At 33.8% G+C, this 20891-nt stretch overlaps 2 protein-coding genes across 2 annotated transcripts in view; both read left to right on the top strand.

Moving 5' to 3' along the window:
* hrasb (HRas proto-oncogene, GTPase b) overlaps nt 1-1003 on the top strand; it is a 12394-nt gene extending 11391 nt beyond the window's left edge. Inside the window, 1 exon segment of the mRNA NM_001020629.1 lies at nt 1-1003. This exon segment is cut by the window's left edge and continues 861 nt beyond it. The gene's annotated coding sequence lies outside the window, so the exon portion shown is untranslated.
* Nucleotides 1004-2307: 1304 nt separating this feature from the next.
* tsg101b (tumor susceptibility 101b) lies at nt 2308-20626 on the top strand. Its single transcript, XM_087261842.1, has 10 exons — nt 2308-2482; nt 2560-2647; nt 5416-5481; nt 6133-6296; nt 7853-7979; nt 8495-8555; nt 11126-11223; nt 15452-15654; nt 18201-18440; nt 18531-20626. The coding sequence occupies exons 1-10, from the start codon at nt 2438-2440 to the stop codon at nt 18618-18620; spliced, it is 1182 nt and encodes a 393-aa protein (XP_087117968.1). The 5' UTR covers nt 2308-2437; the 3' UTR covers nt 18621-20626.
* Nucleotides 20627-20891: the final 265 nt, after the last annotated feature.

Here is a 20891-nt window from a genome sequence, read left to right as displayed (position 1 = left end):
AAACAGTCATTTCGAATATCATATTGTCTAATCTTTCACTTATGCCATATTTATTCCATATTTATGGGTGAAGATGTCGTTTAAATGTGTAATTTAAAGGGAAAGAATATGTATCTTCTATCAGACTTCATATTCCTTGCATTAAATCCTCATTGTAGGCTTTCCCTTGAGGGAATCTTCTTTTATATTTGCTTTATTCATTAACATTAACTTTGTAATGACAGAGAGAAGCTGGAAGTCTGGATTTCCTTTTTTTTACATTGTTTAAAATTAGCTAGTCTCGTTGCAAGGTACTTATTTCAAATCATAGTCTTTCTTATTAACATTTGTGAATCTGATTTTATGGCTAGCAGTGAGTGCTTACTCATTCAGACTGAAATTTGATCATTTTTCTCGATAATGATTGCTGACTGTTTTATTCCCATACAGTCTATTGATTGTTCTGAAGGACATACATGGGTGGATGTGATTCTGCCTTTAAATTGCGTGTCAGTAGCTATGGATATGACCTTCAAGGGTTTCTGTAAGCATCCAGAATGTGTTGATGGACTGCCGCAGAGTAATGTGGCTTTATCAGGTGGTTTGATTGCTGCCGCTTAGGCTACTCAACATAGTTTTACATGAACGTTGGGTAATGGCTGTTACTCACAACACTAACTAGCATGTAAAACACAGTCTAAAAATGCATAGAACTCCAATCTATCCTCTATTCGTTTGATTTATTTGTTAATTTATTACAGGCAAACTGCTGCTATTAAATCTTTTTTATGACTAAAAACAGAGGGACGACAACACAGTATTATTATGGTGTAATTAAGGACAAATAACCCAAAAGGCTGTGTTGGTTCTGATATTAAGTAAGCATATTAGCATATAAAACTTAAAAACATGATTTTTTAAAAAGAACATGTGTCTGTGGTGTTCAGAAAACACTGAATTTCATTTTGACTACAGTAACGATTATTGTGTGAGAAGTATCAAATAAAAAAAAAGCTTGTTTTGATTTCATGGGCATCATTTTTTACACATTTAAACATTACATGTTGTTTGGATGCTATGTACTTTTGGTATTAATTCATAAAGGTAGAAACTATTATTTTGGCACATTATTATTTATTTATTTATTGTTTGAACTAACAATATCATAACCAAGTCCAAAGGATCACAGACAGATCTTAAAAAGATACTATTGGACAGAAAGGGGAAAATGTAATAATTATAGTGTTAATATTAATTAAAAAAAAAAACTAAAATTACTAAGTTAAACAAATGAATGAAATTGCAACAAATAGCCATAAGGAAAGCACCTAAAATCGAGGATCTTCTTTAAATGCATCTTTAAAATATTTCAGGAATCTTATTATTAATTTTATTAATCTTTTTATTAATTTTTTTTAATAAGATGAAATGATGGGTAATTATTTGCAAATTCTTGTTTGTGAATGAAAAAAAATGCTTTCTGCTTGTTTGCAGAAAGAACAGGAGCTTTCGATGTTCAAAAATTTAGAAAAATATCACAATTTACTGGGTAAATTTTATGTAACATTGTAAAATGTTTTTTTTTTTTTTTTTGTGCCTTCTTGGAAATGCAATTTTTCTTAGGTAAAAGCCAGCTTCTCTTCCATTCTATATCCTTAACCAAGAACCTCCAGTAAAACTTTCCTCTAGATGAAATTTTCCTTTTAAATATAAATATTTGACGCAAAATTGATTGTTACATTTCTTATTTAACATACTTACACCTTCTAACAGCAAAGGAGAACGAATATTAATATCACTGAGCTCCTTGGGTTAAATCTACAGTGACAGCAGGTGATATTGCTTTAACCACTCTATTAAATTATTTAGGAGTTGGAAAACTGCTATGTTAAGTTGTTCAAACGAAAGAATTTGCAGTAGCATCAAACAAGCAAAGAATCATTGATTCATTTAAATTTCGCCTTAGTCCCTTTATAATTAGTTGTCGCCACAGTGGAATGAACCGTCAACTTATCCAGTTTTACGCAGCGGATGCCCTTCCAGCCGCAGCCCATCACTGGGAACAAGCAAAGAATACAATTAATATTATTTTGAAACCACCATTGGAAAATAATGATTTGTTTCTAAATGTAATATCTCGGTTATTCCATAAGAAAAATCGGTAGGAAGAAAAATTGTGTATGTAACCAAGCTTCCAAGCAAGCAGACATTGCTGTTGAAGTTTAGACAAAGATTTTTTTCTTTTGCTTAGAGCAGTAAGTTACTCCATCGACTTCCAGTCAAGGAGCAGCAGACTGCGTCATCAGTCAGCTGAGCGGAAGTGATAATACACATCCCTGATTTCCTGGATAGTTGCGATGATTTGTTTTGTTTTTTTGTAAGTTTATGTCTATAACGTCTACTATATAATTTAACCGGTAAATACTGTATATCACTTTTGATCACAATCATTGCAAACATGTCGGCAATCAACGAAAGCTCTCTACGTAAAGTATTTTCAAAGGTAAGTTAACGCTTGTGTATAGATAATGCGAACTAAGTATCAGTTATGAAATGAATTATGTGTTTCTTTGTACACAGTACTATAAATACAGGGATCTGACCGCACGAGACATTACAAACGTGACGAACATCTACAAAGACCTTAAACCTATGATGGACAACTACGGTAAAACTTTAAATCTGCCTTCAAATTCCAGCATCATTATCAAATGTCAGGGTTTTTAAAGTAACTTTGAAGTGAAAATGTATTATCTTTAAAGATAACGTGGACAACAACAATTTAGCTATTTCTGTTTCAAATAGTAACGTTAAGTTTGTACTTTTGTTTTTATTTTCAATAATGAAACGTTACATAGGCTACAAGAAATGACATAAAATCAAAATGTATGGACACTTTGTGGTTTTCACAGATCTCCGTAGTCATTTTAAAAGTCAACTTCATTTCGTTTTTTTTTTTTATTTATTTTCTATTATTATTATTTTTTTTTTTTTAGAAAATGATGACAATGTATGTTTGTGTGTGTGTGTGTGTGTGTGTGTGTGTATGTGTGTGTATCTTACAGTTCGTTAGTTACCTTATTTATTTATTTATTTTTGGTGGGTTGCCTTATTATTGCTTAATATATTGCTACATGTGCTTATTATAGCAAAGCTGCAAGTTTTTTTCATTTGACTATATCTAGACAAGAACCATCAAATAAGTAGTGTAAACGGTGCACATGGGAAAAAATGTGTCTGGTTTGTCAGTTTATTTTGTACACATTACTTAATATAAGGTTACCATGAGCTCAATTATATTTTATACATTAAATATTTTGCACTAGGGCTGGGCAATTAATCAAAAAGTAAATGACATTCAGAACCTATAATTGAAATTTTCCTGGTCAGTTCTTTAAATTAGGTCCTAAATCATCTTACACAGGTCTTAATTTTCATATGACCAATTAAAGCTACCCAGTCACCAATAATCTATCTCAAAACTTATGTTAGGCATGTTTGCAGCAAATTTTGCCAATTCAAATCTGTAAGCAGGGAAAGAAAACTTAAGCAACCCATCCCTTTACATGAGATTTCATTAATACAAAAAAATATTTACTGGGCCATTAGAAAAAAAACCTCTGTGTTTAGCCCTGTATAAGTTTAAAATTTAATTCATAATGGTCTTAAAAAGTCTTAAATTTGACTTAAAGAAACCTGCAGAAACATTGGGTCTGGCGCAGCCTTTGAGTGGTCGCGTATTCGCGCACCTCTCAAAAAATGTAACTACACACTGCACATTTGCACTACACTGACAATGATTGGAAGCTGCGCCAGAGATGCCTTGAGGTGGCATATTCTCCATTACATTAAAATTATCCATTCATTTTCTTTTCGGCTTAGTCCCATTTTGTTTACCCGGTATGAACCGCCAACTTATCCAGCATGTTTTCACGCAGCGGATGCCCTTCCAGCCGCAACCCATCTCTGGGAAATTTCCTCACACACATTCACACACACACACTCATACACTATGGACAATTTAGCCTACCCAATTCACCAGTACCACATGTGTTTGGATGTGTGGGGGAAACCGTAGCACCCGGAGGAAACTCCCACGAATGCAGGGAGAACATGCAAACTCACACAGAAGCGCCAACTGACCCAGCCAAGGCGACCTTCTTGCTGTGAGGCGAAAGCACTACCTACTGCACCACTGCATCGCCATTAAAATTATTTTTTTAATACTTGTTTACAGAAGACTCAAGAAATGCACTATTTGAAATATTATTTACAGAATATACAAGAGTAATTTTATTACTTTTGAAAACAATGAAAATAATTAATTTTATTTTCAAAACCTATTTGTTTTCACTTTTTTATAATAAAAAAGTGGCTGCTTGTTTTAGGCAGTGTGTGTTTTTATTTCAGTTGTTTAACGTTGATGTTCAGTAAATAATCACAGATAGTAGATGGTGTGTGTTTCCTTCAATTATTTTAAAATCAAGTAATGCACCCTTCATTTAAAAATCTCTCACTTTTAATATGAGCATATGTACTATAAAAAGCCTGCCAGTAAACTACGAAGGCAATAAAATAAATAAATACATAAATAAAACTATCGTTCATAATTGTAATTCAGTTAAATCAATCGAGATTTTGATTTTCGTTCAAATCGCTCAGCCCTACTTTGCACTTTAAAGTACACTTTTAAATTTCTATTGAGAAATCTGATAATCTAAGCAGTTAAAATGTTCATTTAAATTATATGTTAAATCAAAGTTCATTCCAAGTTCTTTAATGGGATGAATAATGAATACTATTAGTGATAGTTTTGATATAGTGTGTGTCAAGGGCACTGGAGGTTTGTCACTTTTCATATCTGCAACAGTATTGAACTGTCAGTTCCTGCACACACTCTCAATTGGCCAAGACTGTAAGTTGGGGGTTTGGGGCTTTTGCATAAGAATAACTGAAAAGCTAGATGTTCAAAGAAACCGAAAGAAAAAGGTTAAATGAAAACCCACCACATTTCAAAAGCAGATGATGAAGTATTTCCCAGAGAAAATTATATATTAAAGAAAAAAACTTCAAGGGATAAAATATATATTGCACTGCTTTGAAATGTTAATAACAGAACACCTTCTTATTGCTGGTTGGAGATCTTGGAAAGTGCAGCCATACAAGATGCGAAATTTCAGTGTCTTGTTGTGTGTGTGTGTAAATGGCTTGTATTGTATGATGTATTGTAAACGGATCTTACAATTGTACAAATTTTACTAATACAGTTTACAGATTTCTTCTTACATTCTTATTTTATTTTGAGAGAGTGATATTTATTTTGAGAGTGGTATTTGATAAAGTTTTTCCTTTTTTGTATTTTTTTCTGGTTTATATTGTTTTTACTGGTCCTGTAAATATGTTTCCTCTTCAGTCATTTAGTTTTACTTGTTTCAGTGTTCAATGATGGCTCCACCAAAGAGCTGCTGAGTCTGACGGGAACTGTTCCAGTAAACTATAGAGGTATGGAGAGCACTGATTGCATGTCAAGTTTGGCTAAGCAATCTCGCATAAAGGGATAGTTCGCACACAAAAAATGAAAGCATATCATTTGCTCAACCTCAAGTGTAGGTTCTTTCTTATGTTTAATAACTAATTTCTACCAAATAATTTATTTTATCTTAGCCATGATGACAGTAAATATTATTTGACTAGATCTTTTTGAAAACTCTTCTATACAGCTTAAAGTGACAATTGAAGGCTTAACTAGGTTAATTAGGTTAACTAGGCAGGTTAGGGTAATTAGTCCACAGAATAAACCATAGTTATACAATAACTTGCCTATTTAAAAAAAAATATGTATAGCTTAAATAAGCTAATAATTTTGACCTTAAAATGGGTTTCAAAAAATGTAAAACTGCTTTTATTCTAGCCGAAATAAAATGAATAAGACTTATAAAAATATTATCCGACATGCTGTGAAAATTTCATTGCTCTGTTAAACATCATTTAGTTAATATTTAAAAAAGATAAAAAAATAGAGGGGGGCTAATTATTTTGACTTTTTTTTTCATTTATTTTGAAAATGTTGACATCATTTTAAATTTTAGTTTTTGGATTAATAATCTCTAATTTTCCACCATTTTCCGAGTTTAATGCTTGTTTGATCTATAGGAAACATATACAACATTCCAGTGTGCCTGTGGCTTCTTGACACGTATCCATACAACCCTCCAATCTGCTTTGTCAAACCCACAAGTACCATGATGATAAAACCAGGGAAACATGTTGATGCTAACGGAAAGGTTTACCTCCCATACCTGCACGAGTGGAAGCCTGTGAGTGTCTTTTTTTTATAATTTCTCTGTCCCTCATATAGTTTTTAATGGGGAAAAGTGTAAAGATCAATATGGCGAATCAAGTAGCCATATCACATAACATTTTTTCTGATTTGTTATATTTTCATGTTTGTATTATTTGGGTTTTTACCAAAATCTGGTTCAGTTCCATGTCAACAGCTCCTCTAGAATAATTTTCCCAGAAAAGAAAGATTTTTGATTATCTATAAATAAGGCACCCTTATCTGATTGTCTGCTTATTTCACAATATTTTATTATCGTTATCCATTATAGCAATATTATTTTAAATAATGGGGAAAAGGGTAAATATCAAGATGGTGAAAGAAGGACCAACTTCTAGTACAGCAGCCAATCATCAATTGCTATAGACTGAGGATTCTCTGGGGGAAAAGCTTGGACCAGATGTGTGCTTTTACAACAGTTTTTGTGGTCAACAAACACACTTGAATCTCAGCAAATACTTGCTTCACAGACATAAGAAATATATCCTCATAAAGCGTTTGTTCTTTTAAATGAACCAACTGTACTTAAAAACAAAAGTTTTTTGGTTTTGTAATCTGTATGAAATGAACATGGGGTACAGTCCGCCCTGTCAAACACATAACATGACATGAACTACTCAAACGCCCACAAACTTGTAAACAAAGAGTCGCTGTCATTTCTGGAGGAGATTCACCATCAAGACCAAGCTGTGGATTACTTCAGAAAAGCAGCGCTTTTTCAGAGGATGATAATGTGTAACATGGCCATAAATGAGGTTGGTGTCGTGATCTCGTTCCTTTCGAGTGCTCATGTGCATTAGCTCGGGCAACCAGAAAAAATGCCGATTTTGTTTGATTCGAACATTTAGAAACTAAACGTATGAGACAGTTGTTGTTTCATTTTATTGGTGATTCCAAATATGTAATGTAATCATAAGCTTGGCAAACAGTTTTGGAGAATTTGATGATTCCTCATTCAGACAAAATGCCAGAGCATACTGCCTGAGAGTCATTTCAAATATGGCCGTCGAGTGAAATGACTTGCCTTACAGGGACTTTGGTTTAATTTATAAGGACAGTGCACGTGTCCACTAAAACATTTTTCCCCGTTGTTGTCAATGAAAGCGCAATGTTTTTTTTAGCAGCTTAGTGAGTGCTGTGCATTTTTTTAAGTCCACATGAATCAGAAGTTGTTGACACTTTTTTTTTTTAGTATGTTGTTCTACTTCTATCTGAAACTGAATATTGAGCAGGGGGCGGGGCCTTCTTTTTGTGCATCATTTTTTCTAATCAAATCAATGGTAAGATTGGGTGTTTAAAAGTATTGTGGATGAAGATTTTGATTGAAGAATTTTTTTCCAAAAGATTATCTTTCATAAATGTTCACCTAAAGAATAACAATGTGCACTAGAAAAATAAATATTACAATTTTTGTTATTACACTTTTAATAGTTTTGCCAGGTGGAGAAGGACTCACAGCTGAGCTTTTTTTAGCGCTTCGATGTAAATGTGCCCTTACCTGTGATTTATTCATTTTTGTCTTCTCGTCTGTAGCCCCAGTCAGATTTGTATGGACTGATTCAGGTGATGATTGTAGTGTTTGGAGAGGAACCACCAGTTTTCTCACGGCCCAGCTCACAGCCAGCTTACCCAGCATTCCCAGCTGCAGGCCCACCTAACAGTGAGTGCAGACTTGTGCCTGTTTGTTGAGTTCACAGTGCAATATTTTGTATCTTACTCGGAATAAGTCCACTACGAGATCAGGCATGAATAAACAGTGATAAGGTTGAAGGTTGAACTAGGTTAGAATGTTTATCTTATAATAAACCAGAAAATATTTTTAAATTACCAGGCAACATCTTTATTCAAGAATGCTATTGATGCATATTTTCGAAAGCGATTCTTCTAGAATAATATTAGATGTTTATTATAAATTGGTAAGAGTTGAAAGGTTAAACATAATTGTTAATACTATTGATATTGTATTTATTCTTTCTTAAGAATAAAGATTCAAATTATTGTTTACATACTTTTTGAATTATGTATTTCCATAAATATAGCATATGATGTATGAATGTAATTTGGCATAAAATCAGTCAATCAGTCAGTTTACACGTAGTAACAATGAGTCAATCAATAAATACATAAAGTACTTTTTTATTTAACCTTTAATAATTTACAACTGATTTTTTTCAGCATCTTACATGCCAACCCCCCAAGGCTTGCCTTATAGTCAAGGTCATTCTGCCAATCCAGGGTAAGTGCTTTCAGTGTGTAGTAAGTTTTTATATGGTTAACCAATACTAACATACATTTTACAATTCAAATACATATTTTCTAAGGACTTGACTATTTTAATACAACAAGGCTAAATTAAATCAGTAACTTAAAATTGTATCGTTTTTGTTGTATATTATACATCTCATGCAGTCCTCTTTCATATGTGATTCTAAATCCAATGCATACAATCAGGGCTTGACTATAACTTATTTGGCCACCAACCACTGTGGCTAGTAGATTTCCAAAATTTCTAGCCACTCGCCATTTTTATTAGCCACACTTTTCTTGTTGGGAAAATATATTTTGCTTAAATTTAACTTTGGCATGCTAAAGTTACTTGATTTAGATATTGTGTAATGGTCACATTCCTCCTGTCCTGGCTAAAAGTCCCAGATCACCAGTTAACTACACATAAACGGGGAGTAATCTCCCATTAAAGCAATGTTATTGTAAAAAATTATAAATAAATCTCTTCTAAGAATAATTAAAATGAAAGCAGTGACAGCTGCTGCTTACAAAAGAATGTGTATTTTTTTTTTTTAATCTTGAGCTCTTAAAAGCAGCAGGACTGTGGGTGCACGATTTTCGCTCTTTGTCCAGTCTATTTCAAAGGGAACCAATCGCAGTAAACGGGAGCACGCACGCACGCTTTTTAACAGTCGCGCACATCACATCAGCTGTTAGCGCGAGTAATCATGCTCTCATTCTGTATTCACCATTCTTTTGCTCACGCGAACAGTTATTTTTGTCAGTCGTGCTGCTTCTCGATTCTAATATCACATTTGCACGAATATTGGGCCATGCTTATTTTCGAACCCTGCTTTTAAGAAAACCACAATTTAAAAATGGTTTCCAACCAGCCAAAGTGGCTAGTGGAGGTGTCTGTCTAACCCACCAGAGCTGAAATCTACCCGCATTTGGCAGGTTGGTGGGTGTGAATGCAAAGCCCTGCATACAATGATATATCCAATCCAGGGGTTTTCAAAGTGTGAGGCGCGCCTCCCCTGGGGGGCGCCAGAGCATGTCAGGGGTGGCGCGGGAAAAAATATTACATAATAAAAATATAATTTTTAAGTTTAATTATGTTTTTTTAATATTTTTAAACGTTTTAATTAAACAAAGCTAAAAAAAAAAAATAATACGTAAAAAATAAGAAAACCTTTTTTACCCAGAAGGCCATAGCTGTGAATTCGCTTCTGTTTGGCAAGCCTGCTAATCATGCTGCTAATACAATGGATCGGTTTCTGAGACCCCCCCGATTCAAAGCCTTCAAGTTCAGGGCTTAAACCCAAAAGACGACGATATGATGATCAGTATTTGAGTTTAGGATTTACGTGGACAGGACCAGCTGATGAACCACGACCTTTATGTGTGGTTTGTCAAGATATTTTGGCTAATGACAGCATGAGACCCACTAAACTTCGGCGATACCTTGAAACCAAGCATGATGAGGTAGCTGGAAAACCTCCAGAATTTCTGTGTATGTGTGTGTGCGCGCGTGTGTGCATGCGTGTTGGGGAGGAGGGGGGCGCCAATGGATAAGTTGTGTCAAAAGGGAGGCCCACTGTCTTAGGGTGCTTTCACACCTACACTTTTGTTTCGGAACGTATCTCGTTTGCCCAGTTAGCGCGGTTCGATTGGCATATGTGAACAGGGCAATCACGCTCTGTTCCGCGCCAAAGTAATCGCTCCGAGATCGCTTGAATGAGGTGGTCTCGGCTCGATTGAAACGAACCCTGGAACGGTTCGATTGCAGTGAGAAAGCGATCTGATCCGAGCGCGATTATATCACAGTGTTTTATGGATATGTAATAAGCTTACGGCTATATGAAAAGAGAATTATGAGTAGGGTGGGAAGTTTCGCGAGTCTCCGGATGCCCGCAAACGAGTGATGATCTCCCGGTAATCTCGCGTCTCTCTCCCAGTCCTCAAATTGGCATCGTCACGCACCCTTCTCACCCCTCCCCACCGTGTCTCTCCTCAGACACGTCACGAGCGCGCACCCTGTCAATCACCACCAAACCACCACCTCTCCTGACAGCTGAGCGGGACGCTGCAAAATAAACCCTGACACTCTGAACAATGTAAGGAGAGTTTACTTGCACGTGACTTGTTTTAGCTCTTTTGGTCCGATTAGAAACTTTGCAGTGTGAAAGCGAACCGCTCCAAGAGCAAAGAGCAACAATGTAACAATTTTAATCTCTGTTTCGGAACAACTGAATCGATTCACAGGTGTGAAAGCACCCTTAGACTTTAAAAAAACCCTGATCTAATCTAAACAATATCTAATCTAATATAATGCACAATCTAATCACAATCTAATACATACACTTGTGATTGAATGCCTATAAAAGTTTTAGCTATGCTTAGAGCACTAACAGGTTATTATTATTGTCAAAAGCCTGTTGCCTCTAAAGTGAACATATAAATACATGAAACTAAATGAAGTGTGTTTGTGAAAAGATCAAATGTGTGCATAGCTGTGAAAATGTCATTTCTTCATAATGTTGTGAAGTTGTACTATACATTTTGTCTTCTGTGGGTCAGAGTTTTTCAGGGCTACCCTTATCCTGCAACCGGCTCTGGATACCCCACTACCTCAGGGTCCTCTATGTATACCCCAATGTCTTCAGTCCCTACAGTGGGTGAGTAAATATTCATTCCTTGAGTAGATATGCCACTAAAATCAATAGTCAGTCAAGCATTTCTTTTTGTGTATTAGTCTCAAAAATAATTGAATTTTTTCGAAAGCTTGGGAACTTTTTTATTTAGGAAAAATGCATTGAATTAATCAAATATGACTGTGAAGACATCTGTAATGTTATTTTTTTAATGCTAATAATGTAATGTTATAATTTTTACAATAATAATATTAATGAATACCAAAAATAAAAATATATGACTTCCACAAAAAATATTAGGAAGTACTATCATTTTAAATGAAAGAAATGCTTAATTTCTTTAGGATCATGAACAAAGGCTTGAGTAATAGCAGATAATTCGTCTTTGTATTTATTGTATTTTTGAATGAATAAATACAGCTTTAATGAGCAGAAGATACAGGTCCATTACCAGCCTAATGAAAGAATGAAGTGAGAGCTTTTTTTTTTTTTATTGATTTCTCTCCTTTTTTTAATTATGAAGTTTAAATACTGTATTTAGTGACATTTTATGCACTAGTTTGAGCTGAATTAGCTTGCCTGCTGGTATCATAATGGGCATGCGTTTTACTGCACCATAAATGTTTTACTACAGTGTTGTCAATTGGCTTACTTTACTACTGAAGCATTTATTTGCAAATGTGTATTTAAACTGTATGTTTTGTAATATATTTATTTATATATTTAAATTTGAAACTTAATTCTTATAAATAAGTTTATAATGTATTTATAATATGTTTTATAAATGTTATGAGATCAGATTAACTTTAGCATTTTGAATAAAGAAATATAATATTTTTAGGGGAAATACTTGTGTACAGTACTTGGCAAATGTATTAGACCAGCTATCATAAGAGAAATATTTTAAGAATCTGTTATAAAATTTAAATGTAAAACTTTTAATCTCATAAAAAAGAAAACTGTAATATTAAAGTGCTTTAGTATTTTTGTTCTGCATCTCTTCTAAAAAAAAAAAAAAACAATAAGTAAATAAAAAAAAAAAGATAATCCTAATTATATTATCGCATTAAAATTTACTTATATAATAAATTGCTTTTGGGGTTTATTATTTTATATTGGTCATTTTGTTCCAAAAAAAAAAAAAAGTTTAAAATAATTTTAAGAATATGAAAATAAATTTAAATGAGTTATGTGACCGTAGTACTCAAAAGAGACTCTAGACTCACCTGACCACCCTGATGAAGGCAATTCCTTGCAGAAACGCGTAGGTTTTTTAAGGTTTAGCCATGTGAATAAAAGCTTTTTAAATTTTACACATTTTCCGAGTGCCTTGGACTGATTTCTGTTGTTTTGATGAGTACCTTATCCAAAGGGCACCGACCAAATATTTAAGCTACCCCTGAGCGCTTTTTGTTTGTTTTAAGGTTAAGAATATTTTTCTCTTTTTAACAACATCTCAGAAGTGGAAGACGACTTCTGTCATTGATCTAGGCATTTTCTTTTGTGGATAATGGACTCATAAAAAAATATTTGCTTGCATTTGCTGAAGTCTAAAACAGGGATGTTGATGGAAATAGTGTGAGTGAAGCCGGCAGAAGATTCCATTTGGTCTTAAAGCTTTCGTAAAAAAGCAATCAATTAGTGATTGTGTAGCAGTAAAAAAAAAACGGGATAAGAAAGGTCAGGCTACAATTGATCGCGGTAATGTTAAATGAGTCAGAGGACATCTATTAGCCTAAATTAAATTAGAATTAAATATAATTAAATACTTATGATCTTTTTTTTTTTTTTCTCTCATTCCAATTACCAAACTTAATCCTTACAATGATAATAAAGCTTGTTAAAGAGCCTCTATTTTGCATTCTCAAAGGTCCTGTTTTGTCTCCAACAGCAGGCTGAGATGCATGCAAAGTCAAAAACCACCTCATTGTCACTTGTGCATTTATTTTAGCTAATTATCCCAATGACTCGCATATTATTTGTTCAGCAAATCATTTGTCTCCAAACCCCTCCTTTGCATGAGGCAAATCTTTGCTGATTGGTCTGATGACCCAGTCTGTTGTGATTGGTCAACTGTATTCAGTGCGAGATGCCCACCACGGTTATGAAGTAACACAGAGTATGTGAAAACTCAATGCAGGAGTGCGTTAAAGCAATGCAGTTAACACTCTATATACTCTATAAACTACATGAAATCCAACCTGAAGTTTCACACAGAATTTTAAGACATTTTAAGAATCGATTTGATCAAGTAGTTTTTACCAGATGTCGTATTGGGCATACGAGAATTACACATGGTTTTTTGATCCAAGGTGAAAACCCTACTCAGTGTTTGTGCTGCAAAACTCATCTTACTGTAAAACATATTTTACTGGACTGTCCTGCTTTTACTGATTCCAGAAGGACTTTTTATGAAATGAACTCTTTTAAGGACATTTTTTGACAAAGTGAAACAAGAAAAGATTTTAGAATTTTTATCATGTATTAACACAAAAAATCTTATTTAATTTATGTTTTATTTTGTTTGTTAATTTTTAAATTGTATATTTATTGTTGAAAGATTCCTGCCATGAAGATAGCCTTGGTTGCTGACATGGCACTAAATAAAAAATACATTACATTCTCTATATACTCTACTCTTAAACCTAACCCCAAGTAATAACAATGACACACATTCTGTATTAATCCACACAGTGGCAGAAGTTGAACTATTTTGAAAATTGTTCATGCCACGCTCATGGGGGACATAACAACAAACAGCAGGAGATTGTGAGTTTTGAAACACATTTAAATCACTAAAGAAAGAAGCACGCGTCACATTTTAACGTGGTTTTGCCCCATAAAGATTTAACCTGAGAGATGCTTTAAAAGCACTGATCTATAGTAAATATGTAAATACAAGTTACACACACTTGAAACTTGTAAGTTACAAAACTTAAACATATTTTGCAAACTAGACCAAAAAGAGGCAACAATTTTAATTACACTTACATGTCATGGTCGGAAGAAACGGGTCCATATGAACTGTAACAGTTACTGACAAAGTCTGATAAAGACCCATACATAATCTCTGCTGCTCCTTCCTTTAATAGCAAACAACGTTGCATTCCGCTTGCAGCGTAGGTTATTGGATCAAAAAGTAGAAAAATGAAAGGAACAAATGGTTGGCTAAACTGTGGTGTTGTTGTGAAAATGAACTTTAACCCTCTTTATCTCAAATCCGAATCTCCAATTCTCAGTGATTATCATCTTAGTGTCATGATCAGTCTCGTGATCCCCCACGCTCCGCTAGTGTCTAATGCCAAATTCAAACTGCATGATTTCCATAGTAGTCGTGTCACAGATGTTTTCACACTGCATGACTATCTGGGCTAGCGTTTTGTTGCTGCTTTGTTTACACTGCAAGATGGATCGGTGGCATGACTTTACGATAGGAAGAATCACCAACAACTTCGTCCAAACTACGTCTCACAGCCAAAAACACAAAGTGTATATTTTGTTATTAACTACATAATGAGAAAATAGCCTTTAAGTGGGTAGAAAATGTACATATTTGCTCACCTGGGTTTGAAGGGAATTAGCAATTTCTCCGTATAACACGTCAAACAGACACGGGTGCTACTGTCAAACCTCCACTAGTTTTTCTCCCATTACTTGGGTCCAAATAAACTAAAAATAAGCGCTTTTAACTTCTCCCTAGTCAGTTGTGATCAAAACTGGCTGGAACTACCTGTGCATTTCAACGAAAATAATGCACACTCTCCAGCCAATCAGAATCAAGAATTTCAACAGACCATGGAATAATATCATAAATCATCCTCTCAAGATGCAGCAATCTGACTGTAGCACATCTAGTTCTGCTTACCATTTTTGTTTTGGTTCAAGAAATCATCTCAGCATGGCATGCTCAGATGGCATATGTCATCCTCACTTTCTGTTATTATTATTATTATAAAGGTTTTGCTTAAATCTGCGGTAAGGACATGTTTCTGTCACATTTCACACATGCTTATTTCAATAAACTAAGCAGGTTCATGCATTTACATGCTGGGCAAAATTGGTGTTCGGGACAAAAAATGAAGTCTAGCTGTGACAATTGGTTTATGCCTAAGCCGTTTATGACCTTACTCTGATACAGTCAAAAACACATTGACATGACTATCACATTTGTGGCTTTGTTGAAAAAAATAATCGTGTTAAGAACGTAAACACGTAAACAAGAGTGTAAACACACTCGTTGTTGCTGTTTCAGGACCCTCCCGTGATGGCACCATCGGGGAGGACACAATCCGCGCCTCTTTGGTGTCTGCGGTGAGTGACAAGCTGCGGCGGAGGATGAAAGAAGAGATGGATGGAGCACAGGCAGAGCTGGACGCCCTGAGAAGGACAGAGGAGGACCTGAAGAGAGGCCATCAGAAACTGGAGGAGATGGTGACCAAACTAGATGTGGAGATGGTACTGGAGATTACTCAAAATTTTCAGTTGTGATTGTAGGGGAGTTAGTTAATAAATTAGTTACTTAGTTAGTTAGTGTAGGGCACAGTTAATTAGTTAGTTGGCTATAACACAAGCTTTAAACATTTATGCACGCAACATTATTAACAAGCCAAATTATTAGCCCTTTTGTTTTTTTTGCTCTTTTTCAAAGATTTCCCTCACATTTTTTCACATTATTTCTGATTTTTTTTTTTCTTCTGGAGAAAGTCTCAGTTGTATTATTTCAGCTAGAATAATAAAATAATCTTAACAGCAGTTTTTAATATTTAAAAAAAACCTTTTAAGATCAATATTATTAGCATTATACAATGATTTGACTAATAACTCCAACTTGCCTATTTAAGCCTCTTAATTGTGCTTTAAGTTGAAAACTAGTATCTTTAAAAAAATCTAGTAAAATGTTATGTACTGTCATTATGGCAAAGATAAAGAGTTATTATCAATTATTATAAATACGTTTTTTTTTTAAATTTTATGTTTCCATTAAACAGAAATTGGGGGAAAATATACAGGGGGTAATAATTCAGGAGTGCTAATAAAACATTTTTTTACCAGAGTGAATACTTTTTTTAGTCTCATTAATATTTATTTAGAAAATGATACAAGTCTGCTATTATTAAATCTCCATTTATAGACTGTTCTTAAATGCTTTTCTAGCAAGCAGGAAACTCTAACCAGGCTTAAATTGCAGTCGTTTAGATGGGGAAAATGTTACCATTTCACTTCAGTGTGGCCGCTATTGTCAGCTATTAGAAATTAGTAGGATCAGACAAAATCTGCAGACATATTTTGCTATTTCTGAATTGCAGAATTGTGTTAAAAATATGCAGATTTATGCAGAATTATTTTGGGAGTATTATAACTTAAAACCTCAATATATAAAATAAAAAGTCATACCTTTTTAACATACATGTTAGGGCTGTGCAATTAATCGAAAATCTGATTTCGATTTCGATTTTGGCTTTTAACGATTATGAAAAACCATTAATCGAGATAAACGATTATTTCATCACATACCTCCCCCTTTCCAGTTGTACACGTGTGAAAACTCTTTGCCTCTGCAAAGCTCAGTTCCACGTGAAAATGACTAAAAGCATGTGCTGTAAAAGAGCAAAAGAGCACGTGCTGTTGTGTGTGTGCGCGCCGTTTTTAGCCTCGGACAGGTAGCGTGTGTGTGTGTTTGCGTGCGCGCCACGCTTCGCCTCGGACAGCAGAGCACACACATCTAACGCGACCTTAATGTGAGCGCTTTAATGGTCAAATACATGCACATTTGTGTCAGAGCGCGGTGTTTAGTGATTATTCATATTAACCATCATTTGTGTAATAAACAAACAAGTTGAGAATCAAAAGACACGTGAAAGAGAAACCATATCAGAGCCGCACTATTCTTAAAGTGACAGCGTGCGGTATTTCTGCTGCTGCCGACTGTTTTTAATATTAATCAATAATAAAATCAAAAATACAGTGAAGATGCTTAAAGCACAGTTTAAACATAACAGATTTAATAACTCATTTATAATAACTTGTTTCTTTTATCTTTGCTATGATGACAGTACATTATGTTTTACTAGATATTTTTCAAGATACTAGTATTCAGCTTAAAGTGACATTCTAAGGCTTAATTAGGGTTAATAGACAAGTCTTTGTATAACAGTAGTTTCTTCTGCAGACAATCAAACATATATATTGCTTAAAGGGGCTAATAATATCGAGCTATTAAAATAGGTTTCAAAATATTCAAACCTGCTTTTATTCTAGCTGAAATAAAACAAATAAGCCTTTCTCCAGAAGAAAAAAATATTATGGGAAATACTGTAAAAAAATCCTCTGTAAAACATCATTTGGGAAATATTTATATATAAAAATAATTTCACAGGAGAATAATTTTGACTTCAACTGATAGTTGTTTTGAATAATCGTGATTACAATTATTACAAAAATAATCGTGATTAGGATTTTTCCCATAATCGAGCAGCCCTAATACATGTAATGATCAGAAGTAGCTTTACAAAAAAAAAAAAAAAACAAATAAAACAGATGAAAAAAGGTAAGAAAAATGACTAATGATGCAATTTGGAAACATTGTTCATGTGTTGTAGAGCTGCAGATGCATAACCCGGGGGCATAAACCAGGGTTATGCATCAGCATATACTTAACATAATAAGTATATTATTGTAATGTAATTGTTAACTGTTTAGTTTCCTGATTTGTTGGCTGACCAGTAGTTTTTGATGTATAGAGATACCGTTGCCTTAAAAAAACAAGTAAGAGTCATAACAAAAAACACAAAACAAAACCTACATATATTGTAGAAATGGAGGTATAACAACATTTTAGTGGCTTTAAACCTTGAAACCGGTTATTGTACCTATCTCTGATTACACCGACTGATGTTTTTACCTTTACCTATATTTAAACTTAGAAATTTTTATGATGTGTCTGACTGAAAATGTAACTCCAAAAATTCAACACAAAAAATGTTCTCTCACCTGTATTGCAGGCTGAAGTGGACAGAAACATCGACCGCCTTAAGCAGAAAGACGAGGAGTTGACTGCTGCGCTGGAAAGAATGGAGAATCAGGCTGAAGATAATGACATTGATGATGTGATTGTACCCACTGCTCCCCTTTATAAGCAGATTCTCAACCTCTATGCTGAGGAAAATGCCATAGAGGACACTATCTTCTACTTGGGGGAAGCTTTGCGCAGAGATGTCATTGATTTAGACGTCTTCCTCAAGGTTTGCTCTTTTACTATTGTCTTATGTAAGTCACATGTGACATTACACATGATACATTAACACAGTGTTGTGTTGTGTGTTTGTGTGCAGCATGTGCGCCTTCTCTCCAGAAAACAGTTCCAGCTGCGAGCTTTGATGCAGAAGGCTCGGAAAATAGCAGGCCTCAGTGACCTGTACTGACCTGCCATCTGAATCATTTTCCTTCTCAGCTTTACCACATGAGGTGTATCACAAGAGCCCCGCAGCTTAAAGAAGTATAGGATGCTGGGGATCCTCCTATTTCAGACGGTAAACTAAATATAAGTTGTGAGAAGTACTTTATAATGTAACTTTAATTTAACCAGGAAAAAAATCTGCAAAACCTAGAGATTATTGAGTCACACTTTATTTTGATGGTTCGTTTGTTGAATTTAAGTTACATTACAACTAATTCTCATTAGATTATAAGTAGACTGTTAGGGTTAGGGTTAGTGTAAGTTGATATGTACTTGCAAAGTTTCTTATAGTCAGTTAAATGTCTGTTGAAGGAGCAGTATCAACAGATATTAAGCAGACAGTCTACTAATACTCAAATGGACCATCAAAATAAAGTGTTACTGATTTTTGAAGTTTACGTTGACATTATTATTATTATTATTATTATTATTATTATTATTATTATTATTATTAATACTATTGACAAACTGCCTTGAAAATCTTAATTATGCAAAAAAATATATATATAAAGTGACCACTCCACTTATTTTGGACACTCATTTTACAAGCACTGAGTTAAACAGTTTTTTTTTTTTACTATTAGCATAAATCATTGACTCGGACTATTAGTGTCACGCTTAAAAAGGTAAATAAAAAATGTTGTTAATTTACATATTTAAAGCTTGACTTTTCTGTAGTTACATTGTGTACTAATACCAATGGAAAAGGTAGCTATTTTCTTGGTTGATATGCTTAGAAACTACTCTCTCATTCTTGCTTAATAATGATAGCATTAGGAACTACACTCTCATTCTTGTGATGATAGCAGTGATTTTATGCAGCACCTGAAATAGTCTCCAGCTGAGTAAATAGGTAACAGAGCTGTGTAATATCATTGTGCCTGCTACAGCCATTGTACAGCAACAGAATCTCTTGATTATCATACAGAATGAGAGTATAGTTCCAAGATATATCAACCTAGAAAATAGCAACTTTTCATTTTCTCTTGGTCTTAGTACACTATGTAACTGCAGAAAAGTTAAGCTTTAAATATTATTAAATTTTTGAAACTATTTGTTTTTGGGTTTTTTTTGAGCAAAATGCTAATGGTCTAATCCGATTCAATGATTTATGCTAAGCCAAGCTAAAACTACTCCAGCCTTACCTGAAGATTGGCTGAATGGATTCAAAAATACTAAAAACTCAACTATTTAACTATAGGAGACTTGTAAAATGAGGGTATTTTCTGCCAAAAAAATGTGGGGTTCTTATAAAAGTTCAGCAATGGAAAAAATTGAAAATCAAATGGTTGCGATAGACATTTTTGCTCGGTTAAAGAGTTAAACATAGCCTTATAAAATCAATGATCATTGCACTTTTTGTAACTTTAGCCTTGTTATGTTCTTCTAAAATGTGTCAGATAGAGGGCAAAGGGAAAGAAGTTTATAAATGGCATTAAAAATGCTCTGCCTGAATGTTAGTCTTATTTTTATACAGTTTAATCGCTATATATGTACCTGTAGTGAAAAAGTCTCTGATTATATTATGAAATGAGCACTTTGTTTTAGTAAATCTTCATTAACATCTCAGAATCTGAATGCTTTATTATCCTAACACTTCTGCAGTGTGATTTATGAAGGTGTTGTCAATCATATTCATTATTTTCACAGTTGTTACATGGGGGGTTTAAATGAATGTACTTGGCATTTTCTTACATGTAGATTTAATGACAAGAATATTATGTAAACATCTTTCAATTGAACTTGTATTTCTGTTTGCGAAATGACAAAACAACAGATGAAGGGAACTTTCTTTGCTAAGATACTTTAAGTATTGTTTAATTGATGTTGTTTGTTTAATTATAACCGCCTTGTAATCATGTGTTCAGTTTTTTGCTTATCAAGAAAAAGAAGGGAAGTCTTTGTTCATTATGTCCTGGTGTTATGGGATATTTAAGAAACTAATATCTGAAATAAAACTCTTAAATCAGATCTCTTATGATGTCTTTGGAGAACATTATTCAGTGTTATTTGTAAAGGATTTCAAATTAATTTATTTTTGTTTTTGTTCAATTTTATTTATTATTATTATTATTATTATTATTATTACATATTAATAATGTATTATTATATTATAATATATTTATCATATCAGTAGTAAAATTCGTATTACCATTATTCATTATAATTATTAATGTTTATTATAATTATTGATATTTATCAGTATGAGACAATTGTTTTTTTTCTGTAATTTGTC

Source organism: Danio rerio, chromosome 7 (assembly GCF_052040795.2).
Source record: "Danio rerio strain M-AB ecotype USA chromosome 7, GRCz13ab, whole genome shotgun sequence".
NCBI lineage: Eukaryota > Metazoa > Chordata > Actinopteri > Cypriniformes > Danionidae > Danio > Danio rerio.
This window is presented reverse-complemented; position numbering and strand designations above follow the sequence as displayed.

Excerpts from the sequence above, each read along its gene's own strand:
- tsg101b (XM_087261842.1), top strand. The coding sequence starts at position 2,438 with ATGTCGGCAATCAACGAAAGCTCTCTACGTAAAGTATTTTCAAAG. Across the intron at positions 5,482-6,132 it reads TGTTCCAGTAAACTATAGAG|GAAACATATACAACATTCCA; the intron begins GTATGGAGAGCA and ends TTTGATCTATAG. Across the intron at positions 18,441-18,530 it reads ATTTAGACGTCTTCCTCAAG|CATGTGCGCCTTCTCTCCAG; the intron begins GTTTGCTCTTTT and ends GTTTGTGTGCAG.